Below are 10,881 nucleotides of genomic sequence, written 5' to 3' on the forward strand. Positions count from 1 at the left end.
ACTACATGATCTTAAGGTCCTTTCCAACCCTAATTATTCTATGATTCTATTAAGACTGAAGGACGGCAATAAGACAAACCCCAAATTGGGGGGAATATTTTTCACAATTGGACTGCAATATGTAGCAATGGTTTCACTGCCATCTGGCTGCATTTGAAACATGTAACATAGCAAGGAGATAATCACATACACTTGAATCTTTAAAAAGTCAAAGAACAGTTTCTTGACTTAATCTAGACTGCTCCATCCTGTGGCTACTTTGCACGAAGAAAAATACAGCCGTCAGAGTGCTCAAGGCCAAGGAGGAGGAGCAGGGGCAAGAGGGGCAGCTGAGAGATGAGGGGCATCGTGAGGGGAGATCATGAGGGGAGAGCAAGGGTAGCCATGGGGGCAGATCTTGAGGGGAGGTAAAGGGTGACCATGAGGGGTAGGGGGCGGCAGCTACACAGTGTGGGTCACTATGGGAAGAGATAAGGGGTGGCTGTGCGAGGGGATCATGAGGAGCATTTTTCATAGATGGGATGGCAAAAGAGAGCAGCCAATGCCAACATCAAAGATGGTGAAATCATTAAAGGATTCTGCTGTGAGACTGAAGAACAAGGCATGTGGCGCATTGATGGGTTTTGCTATCTGCCGCCTCGACAAGGAGGGGAAGCGGTTTTGCCTTCCTATGGCAAACGCTTCTGCCGCTGCCTGAGCGTGCAGGTTATTTCAGAAGGACGCAGGGCAGCACTGTCAGACGCCACGCATTCCTGCTGTGCGGATCAAAAACGGGGCTGGGGGACGCGGCAGCTCTGAAGGGGCTGTAACAGCCCCGGACACACCGAAGGCGCCTCCGCGCTTCTCCCCGGCACCGCAGCTCGGTGACACGACCACGCTCCCGCAACGGGCCCGAGGCCCGGGCCCCGCCCGCCGTGCAGCCTCAATTGCGTCCCCCTACAACGCGGAACGCCCGGCGGCGTCCGCCGGCAGGACAAGCGCCGACTTGTCCCGCGGAGGGCAGCGGGGCCGGGCCACTGGCGGAGGGACTGCATCGCGCCGCAGGACAGGTAGAGCCCGGGAAGGGGAGGAAGCGGGAAGAAGGGAGCGCCGCCGCCCGCGCGCCGCAGGCCTGTTACCGCCGGACCGCAGGGGGTTGCGCCTGGCGGCAGACGGCGGCACGGCCCCGCACGGCGCGGCGTTATGCTGTCCCGGAGCATGAAGCTGTTCTTGCGGCTCCGCTGGAGCAGTAAGGGAACAGCGGGAGGCGCGGGGGGAGCACAGGCTGCCCGGGCGCATTGCGGGCCGGCCGCGACCAGGACGGGCCACGATTCGCCGGGACCGCGAGTTCCCCCCTTCCACGGCGGAGACACCGGTGCCTTCCGGGGCACCTCAGGGCCGGGGGGTTTGAGAGCTGAGGAGGAGCCGGGCGAGGCCATTCTCGCCGGCGAGGGGTGACAAGGGTGCACCACACAGAGAGCAGCCGGGGAAGAAGCGATTTCCCCCTCTGCTTCCGCCTTCAGTGGGCTGCGCCGCCTTTTCGCGGGCTTTTTCCTCACGGAGGGTCTGTATTCCCTTCTCGTCCCTACCAGCGATGCCTTCCTCCGAAGCCGTGCTGCAGCCGTCCCCCAGCAAGAGGCAGAAGGGCTCGGTGCCCGGGGAGCCCACCGCTCGGCTCCGCTTCACTAAGCTGTCTGAGAACGCCTTCTCCCCCTCTAAGGGTTCTGCTCGGGCTGCGGGCTACGATCTGTACAGGTGAGGGTACCCGCCGCGGGAAGGGGCCCACGGTACGCTCTGGCCCGTCCCGGCCCTGCCCGCTTTTTCCCGGGGACAAGCGCTGCCATCCCGTTTAGCGAGCCCCCATGACTCGAAGCTCCGGCGGCTGAGAGTCCTCATGCTGAGAAGAGCCCCCACGAGAGGCTCGCCGACCCTGTGAAGAGCTGGCCTGTTCGTTAGCTCCTTGCTTCTCCACCCTTCTCCCTTGGTTTCCAGAGACCTGTGGTCCAGTCATGCTGCAGCATCGAGTTCATCAGGTAGCGATGCAGTCTTGACACATCAGCCCGAGTTGCTGTTGGCATCAACATTAACTAGTACCTCCCTGGGTAGTGCATGTGGCCCTCCCTGCCAGCGCTTATGCTTTTCTGCTTTCCTCATGGCTGTTGAGAGCCACGTGCCAGAAAACGTTGTGGCAGTTTGATAATGCTGGTAACCACGTGGGTTGCTGTGTACAGGCTTAAGCTTGGGTTTGCTTGAACTTAAAATAACCATTGGTCAGTAATACCTGAAGCTAGGTATGTGGTTGTTTGCATAGGGCTTCTGTGATCAGGTACAATCACTATATCTGAACTTCACTGTGACCACTCCTACCTTCCCTTTTTTAGTATTAAAATAATCAGCCTTTTTTTTCCTTTGCCCAGCTTCCTTCCTGAAGCTTTGCTGCACCACACTTGACACTAGTATTTTTGCCTTTACAGCTGGGTTTTCTTTTCCCCTTGTTCCAGTGATGCACTATACACCTGGAAAAAGTCCATTTCATAAGGAAACATTTCAGTTACAGAGAAAATTTTCAGAATACCCTGTATAAACTAGTGTGTGTTTCTTTAATATAGTGCTTATGACTGTGAGGTACCACCCATGGGAAAGGCTGTAGTGAAAACAGACATTCAAGTTGCGCTTCCTTCTGGATGCTATGGCCGAGTAGGTAAGTAAACAGATTATAAAAAGGCTGCAGAGTCATTGTACCACTGGTTTGACACCATCCTCTCCTTTTGATTCTGCCTAAAACTTTTAGAATTAGTTTACACAAAAAAAAAAGCCTCACAGGCTGCATAATTTATTATTAAGCTTTGTAATAGACATTTGCTGTCAAATACACTTGAGGTTTGTATGTCAAATGACAAAAAAAAAAAAACCACTAGCAAAAATCATAATCTACATACAACTTAGTAGGCTATTCAGTAGTTCATTATTTCTCTGCAGTTTCAGAATTCAAATCACAAAGACCAACAGATAATGGACATGCAGAAAACACGTGCTTTAGTGTTTAAAAATTTATCCTGAAGTAAGAGTACTAGTATAGTAGAATTTGACTGCTTTTTATGACAGAGTACTTGAGAGAACCTGGCAAGATACTGTGTTAGTTGTGTTAGTTTTGTGCATTCTTTTTCTGAATTATGTATAAATTCTTTAAAAAAAAAGCAGTAGTTACTCCAATGGAAGAGCATGATCAGAATTTGTGTGCTCTTTCATATGAAAGGAAAATGCATGTGTCTAATCCCAAAGAAAAATTTGAAGAAAGGTGAGTTTTAGCACTTCAAAGTAGGTTAAGTAATAATAAAAACAAAGCCCTGTACATAATTTGTGTCTATTTCTTAGAAAAATGCTTGCCAAATACTGTTTTCCATCATCACTTGAATGGATTGACCTAATAATCTTTTGAGATTATGCCAAACCAGTGGTAGTGCCAAAAATAAACCAAGATTAGACAGTTGTTGTCTCTTGCAGCTGCCTACCTTGGGGAAACCTACTGTGCACATGGTGGTCTAAACAAAGATATGCTTATATCACTTAAAGATAGATTGCATTTTTGTTGTAGCCTGTAGCAGCTGTCATTTTGTTTAATATGTACATTAACACAATAGTTCCTGTAAAATCGTGTTTATTTTAGAAAGTCTGTGGAAACAGTTCTTGCTGCCATGACTGTGTAAATGTACTATGTAACCTATAAATACTGTGTAAGAGTTCTAAAATAAATAAGTTATTGTACTTACAAAACAATTCTTGTTTTCTAGCACCACGTTCTGGTTTAGCTGCAAAGCACTTCATAGATGTTGGTGGTAAGATTTTTGTTCTTTTCACTAAGACTTTGTAAACCTTATTGCAGAAGTGCCTTAATTTCACATTGTAATACATGCAAATAAATAATGCTAGCTTCAGTGGTGGTCTGGGAAAAGGAGGTAAGTGGGTAATACCTCATAGAGCCACTGCATCGTAATTATTTTAAGACCTGCTGAATTAGAAAAATACTACTTTTTCAAAAAAGAAAAAAAAAAAAAACAACCCAAAACAAGACACCCCAAAAAAAAAAAACACCAGACCAAAACAAAAAAACAGTATGACTTTTTACATTCTTTCTCCATTTTGACTAAGTGTGTGATTCTTCTCAGTCTAGTGTATAATCTGAATGAATTAAATCAATAAAACATAGATATTCTTTTACACAGAGAATAGTAACGATATTCAAAAGGAATAAAGATGGCACTGGAATACACCATTACTGTGGGTATAATTGATTATTAGGATGAAAAGAGCTTTAGTTTACTCTTACTGATGAAAATGTAACAAATCACTTAAAGCAAATGAAATTTAAAGTCATAAATTTTTACATTAATTGACTTAAAAATTGAAAGTGTTTTGAAACAAAACAAAATTAACCCCCCACTTTTACAAGTCTTTACTGTTCGGGGTGTTTTGCTCAGTACTACCAACAGCTTTGTTTTGCACAACAGGGTGTTTCTTTAAATATTTTGAGCTTCTCATTAATCTTGTTTAGAAATTCATGGATATCTCCTCAAAAGCAATTGTTACAGGCATATCTATAAGGAGGCCTTCATGAAAGTCTTGCTATGCTTTTGTCATATAACTGCAACATGAAGTAAATGATGTTGAAAGTTCTATTCCACTTTTGCAGTGGGGCTGATGAGAGCACAGGCAGATTCTCTTTAACTATTGTATTATAAAATGGCATCTACATTGCACAGAAGTTGTCGCCACTAAAATGACTGTAGAGTTATTCTGAGCACAGATGTAACCACAGCAAATTAACTAGCATAAATGCATGTTACGTGGTTCTAATTATACAAGAATACAGTTTAAGTTAAATAAAATGTGTTCTGCCACCTAAACCCCTAAGCAATTAATTTTTCTGACAGTAGCGTAGGAGAAGAACTCAAAACTACATTTCTGATATGATGATGTAAAGAAGATGCATCTAATGGATGTCTTCAGAAGTGCTGAGTGGCTGAGAGAATGCATTTTTTCTGAGCACATTATAATTTGAGTTATAATGGAAGTTGATAAGAAAAGCATTTTACTTACCCTGCAGAAGTATTTTTGTCACAATGAGGGCATTACCCGTCTAAGTAGAAATACACTGCCAGAAGACCTAAGGATCAGGGAGAACATTTGGGATCATGCAAGAATATATTCAGAATTCACATCTGCTAGGTGTAGATGCTTTCCCAGCAAGTAATATGCCCAACTTCTGACAGAATAAAACAGAATGTCAGACTGTCATTTCCAATGCATGATTTTTTCCAAAAATTACTTAGATGATTTCCACCCAATACACCTAGTGCCTTAGTTGTCAGCAATGTATATATTTATTGCAACTTGCTGTTCCAGAATAACATGATGCCAAGGATGTTAATATGTTTTGCCAGTACACTCAATTACATAGAGCGAGTCTGTGACCCTGTACAGAAGGAAAACTCATCAGGTCTTCCTAGGTCATATTTTCTTCTTTCTTTAATACAAATAGTGAAATTTGAACTCAAAATCCACATGGTGGTTAAACTTGGTAAGACTATGTCAGTGGAGGTATAATACATTTAAAGAGAAAATGATTAGTAGGGAATTCATTTCACAGAATGTTTAACTAGCTGTGCCTTTAATGGAATTTGAAATTATCATGGCTTTGACACCATGCAGACACCAGTCACTCAGCCCAGCATGAGACTAATTGTTTTGGCCACAACACATCTTTTTAAATGTTATTTTCTTAATACATAACTTCAACTCTAATTGTTTAAAGTTCTGTTTGTATCAGCTTTGCTTTTAAGGAAGAAGCCTGCTTTTCCTCTCTGCATCCTATGGACATATTTCATCCTCAGAAGCGTGCAGAAAGTGCAATTCTTGTCTGCTAGAAAATACATCCAATAAAATCTGTAGAACCATTGCAAGATGTTTACTTTATAGCCAAGCTTAGAAAATTAGAGTTGTAGTGAGAGCCTTTTTTCCTCTCTAGCAAATAATACAAGTGACTTTAAGTTTTCAGTATGGCTTTCAGTTCAGCCGCAGAAATATTCATCTGTCTTTTCCATTTTTACTTGTCTGATAGTTTTCAAGTCCTAGAAAGCCAGTCTCTAGCAGTAGTCAAATAGGTGATAAAACAAATCTGGTGTCTGTTTATAGAGCTATGTGTTGATGACAGCCTTTTCAACAATACTTGTAAAATTAGTGTCTATACATAAAGCTGAGGTTGTGCTAATGCTATTTAAAGGTGAAGAAGCATCTGGCTAGATTCATTGTAAATCAGCATAGATCAATTGCAACACTCCTTTCCAGGGGAAAAAAAAAAAAACAAAACAAAACCAACCAACCAAACAAACAAAAAAGGTCTGGGGTTTAACAAAGGGTAGAAGTACTAATGTTCTGTTAAGCTCCAGTTACTCCAATACAAGTTAAGTTTCAGATACTACTGAGTTTTCTCTCCCAGAAAATAGCAGCAACATCTGGTAGATCAAAAAGCTTTGTTAGTGGTTGAGCACTAACCAGTACATCGTGCAATTTTTGTCATTATGTAGAAATAAACTTTCTTACTGTCAGAGACCTGAAGGCAGAAAAGCTAATTTAGAATGACTTCAAGTAGCCCCAGTTGTTCTTTTATAAATTTTCTTCAGATAATTCTGGAGCAACTGATAGGCAAGACTTTCTTCTAACCATACTATTTTAATTGGTACATTTTATACATATAAAATCATAATTTCTATTGGAATAGAACTAGTAATCGAATCAGTTTTGAGTATTGTCTTAGAGTAGAATACTGTCTTATAAAAGAAATAAAGCTGTCCATCGTTATTTTAAATAAGCAAATTCCATCATCAATCTCTAGTGCATAGCAATATATATCCCATCTTATGGTCTAGGAAAATGTTGTCTTAGCTGTAGAGAAACACTTGAGAATGGATAAATTCTTAATTTGACAAACCAAAGAGCTCATGTTTGTTGGGTTTTTTTTTAATGCATTTATGAGCATATGTACTTAATTTTTTATGTGCCAAATCTGAATTCTGGCTTCCAGTTCTCCAGCTGATTGCCTCACATGAACAAATACACCAAATTAACAGGAAACTGAATTCAGAATTTGAATGATGCATAGAATTATCTGTGCTGCTATTACAAGTTTGTTGATTCTCTCTTTGTAATGCATCCATGTAGCATGGACTCAGTGTCTCCTATTGTATAAAGAAAAAGTAAATCATCTGTGTAGCAGTCTTCAGCTATTGTCACCCCTGGTTTAGCAATTAATGTAAGGGCTGTAAGTTTTCTGATATATTAAAAAGGAGGAAGGAGTAAGTACTTCCCTAGAAATAAGAAGGCAAAATTTTCATGTTATTGTTTTATAGTTCAGCCTTTTTTGCTTATACACTTGACCCTTGCACGGAGGATTTTATTTTTAATACTTTAAGTATTCATTTGCAACACTGAACTGTGGTAGAAATTGTGCAAGGAATCTGTGATCACCAGTGAAAGTGGTGTCCTGTGATCCTCAATTTAACTGATGGCATAGTTGACTTTCTGAAGGCTAGTCTAACCTAAACCAAATGAACAGCATGAGACCTGTGCATGTAGGTTCTGTACATCGAGCTCTCTGAATCAGCTGAACTGAATGTTACATTCAATAATTTATTTTTCTTGAAAACTTCCATGCACACCAACCCCTATGTGTTGTGCACTGTTAACTGCTGAGAGTGCTCTGTAATTAGGGCCCCTTCAAGAAATTGCATGTAGTTAAATACCTGTGAGTTAACTGGAAAACTGTTTTTTTTTTCTGAATTTTCAGAATTCGGGATACTCCCAGTATTACTAGCACCTTAATTAGGAAGCTGTTCAGAAATGTGATTGGATTAACCTATAACACTGCAAGAGAAAGAGCTGTGTAAATACCTTTTTCATACTAGAACTAGTGCAGACATTGTACAGTAACTGTGGACCATATGTACTGCAATATTGTCACACAGCTGAAGAAAAAAAACACCTCAGTTTTCTATTCTTAAATACGTATGTTGTGGTAAAACATTAAAACTTCAAGGTATAGTCATGCTACAATTTCCTCTGGGGTTTATAATCTCTAAAGGTAGTACTTTGTGTGATAGTCTGGGAGTCTTGGAATGACATGTAATTGTAGAATACGAATTACTACTGCAAGGAGACTTCAAAATACATACTTTAGTCTGCAAGGAAACCCAAACTCCAGTTTTCTTACTGCAAATATGCTTCCTGTATCTGGAGAAAAACTCCAAAGAAGCAGAATATGATTATTTTAATGTGTATTCATAGATAATCTCCTGAACTATGTATTAATAATTAAATAAAATGTAAGAGGAAGCTTTTTTTACAGTATTTATACTTAAATGTAGCTGAATGACAATTCCTTAAAGCTTTTGTTCTTTTACCCTGCCTGAGGTCCAGGGTTTGGATCTGCACAAATCCATAGCTCTCAAATAAGATGTTAGAGTTTAAAAACAGATTTCTGCTTGATGCGCAAAAAGCTGAAGTTAGCAGAACAAATGGAGCTTGAATTTGGTCCAGCTGTCTTGATTTCAGATAGTGTATTACAACTAAAATTAGTAGCACACTAGTAAAACACTTTTTGATATGTGATTGTGTTTTTTCAGTTCTTTTTGCAAGACTGATTAGCATTTCTAGATATTTCAGGGTTTTCATATGTATTGTTTAATTGTGCACAAGCAGTGCAGAGGACGTCTGCAGACGAGGTACTGAAATCATCTGCTAATCTAAGCCTTATCTAACCTACTTACCTATTACACTAACAACATTTATTAATTGGTTATCCCTCTATCCTTCTTTATGACAGCTGGTGTTATTGATGAGGATTACAGGGGAAACGTTGGTGTGGTACTCTTCAACTTTGGCAAGGAGACTTTTGAAGGTAAGTGTTAAGCTTGGCAGAGCCTGTTTTCAGCCCTCTGACTGGAAATGAGAAAATAATTTTTCTTTAAAAGTCTCTGAAGAGTTACAGCTAGCTGAGAACAATTTTCTTCTCACAGTTAATAAAACCATAGAAACTTAACAATGTCCTGTCAAGGAAAGAAAAAAAGATTCCACAAACCACCCAAAAAAACCCAAAACACACTATCACCACCACACCAAACCAACTCAACTTAGCTAAGCTTTAGATTCATGAGCTGTAGTGAAGCGCAACTTTCTATTAAGCTGCTTTCTTGCTCCACAAAAAAACACCAAACATTTAGCTGATTAGTATGTGAGATAAAAACCTTGGAAACATGAATAGTAAAGGTATGATTTTTCCCTTAATCATGCTATCTCTCTGCAAACAGTCGGTTTTAAGCCTCAGGGCCAGTGGTTTTGCAGCCTTTTCTGTCACTTCACAGCACAAGCTACTTCTGGCAGTTCTGTGAACCAGTTTGCTAATCAGAAAATTTGTTTTCCTTTTATCAGTTCAGGATTTTTTCCTCCATAGAAATCAGTTTCTGGGACTAGTTCACACGAGTTACATCATACATAGAGCTCTCTTCATCTCTGCAGTATTTATGCATAATGATACTTAATATACCACAGTATGGGTGGCAGCAGGAATGAGGGGGAATGCCTTGAGCTGGTACTGCTCCTGAAACTTCACCTTAAAAGGACTTAAAAACAAGTTTATCTTATCCTGTGTTTTTCTGTCACTATTAATTTCTGTCTAACTATGTTTCAAATAAGTGTTTGCACTTTAGTACATTCTGATACTCTCAAAAGAGGATTATCTAAGCTTTTTATTGCTGGTTTACTTTTTTGAAGCAACTAATAATATTATAATTTCATTGCAGTCAAAAAAGGGGATAGGATTGCGCAGCTCATCTGTGAACGCATTTACTATCCTGAGCTAGAAGAAGTTCAAGTAAGTTGCCAAAAGAAAATATTTCTCAATTTTCAGTAATTAATAGTTGTAGATAGTTCTATAGAAGCTGAGATTTATGGCCTAAATACTTTGCTTTAAAACTGCGTAGTAGCATTGCTACTTGAATAAAAGTTTTGTTGCTTTGCATACATTTATATTGAATTTTTTTTCTCTGTAGTTTTCAGAGTTAACAGGTAGTTGAGAAACACTCAGTATACCCTATAAACAATTGTCTCTCAATGTAGGATTTGTTTAAACTTGTACAAAAGGTATTCTGAAGTCTTTAACAACATTTTTTTGTTTAATTTCTCAATTATACCTATTGTTACGGGTAAATGTACTTTCCTGTATGATAGACCTTATCTGTTGTGTAGAAACAAAAGGGAAGTTAAGACACTAAACCAACTTACCATAATTGATGTCTTTCAGGCTCTGGATGACACCGAACGTGGTGAAGGTGGCTTTGGTTCTACTGGAAAGAACTGAAAATTATTTGAATATGTATTCTAATTTTTAAGTTATTTCTAAATTTTCATTTGAAACAGAAGTGGGATTTTGGTGTACATGTAAAAAAAAGTTTCATTCAGACTTACGTGTATTTGTGCTGTCCATTTTTATAGGCAGTGAATTCATCTGCATTATGGGTAAATGTGCATGACTAACTTGATTGATTAGTTGATGTGTTATTTTTGCTTTTTAGATGTACAGTCCTTGGTAATAAGAACTCATTGCTTATGTTCTGATTATGCTCTAATAAACTTAAAAATAAATTAATTATTTGATTTTATTTTACTTACCTAAATTAAAATGGCTGATTGTTCCTGTGCTAGTTTGTGTTAGTCTTCTAAAAGCTATCTTCTGTGTAGCTCAGTATTTCATGCTGAGGGCTTATTTCTTACCAAATCAGTGATAATGCAGGTATCAATATGACTTCCCCCTCTGACCCCTAAATCAGAATAAGGCAAAGATCTTTAATA

General features: G+C 39.8%; 1 protein-coding gene across 2 annotated transcripts; it reads left to right on the forward strand.

The window, feature by feature from the left end:
* The first annotated feature begins 888 nt into the window (after positions 1-888).
* DUT (deoxyuridine triphosphatase) lies at positions 889-10,678 on the forward strand. 2 transcript variants are annotated; one of them, XM_062628860.1, is made up of 7 exons: positions 889-1,049; positions 1,572-1,734; positions 2,589-2,680; positions 3,771-3,815; positions 8,858-8,932; positions 9,834-9,904; positions 10,334-10,678. In XM_062628860.1, the coding sequence occupies exons 2-7, from the start codon at positions 1,574-1,576 to the stop codon at positions 10,388-10,390; spliced, it is 501 nt and encodes a 166-aa protein (XP_062484844.1). In that variant the 5' UTR covers positions 889-1,049; positions 1,572-1,573; the 3' UTR covers positions 10,391-10,678. The 2 variants fall into 2 exon arrangements, with proteins under 2 accessions (XP_062484844.1, XP_062484836.1); XM_062628852.1 differs by lacking the exon at positions 889-1,049 and adding an exon at positions 1,097-1,228.
* Positions 10,679-10,881: the final 203 nt, after the last annotated feature.

Source organism: Pezoporus occidentalis, unplaced genomic scaffold, assembly GCF_034315485.1.
Source record: "Pezoporus occidentalis ecotype Australia unplaced genomic scaffold, CSIRO_AGI_Poc_V1 ctg11, whole genome shotgun sequence".
Lineage (NCBI taxonomy): Eukaryota > Metazoa > Chordata > Aves > Psittaciformes > Psittacidae > Pezoporus > Pezoporus occidentalis.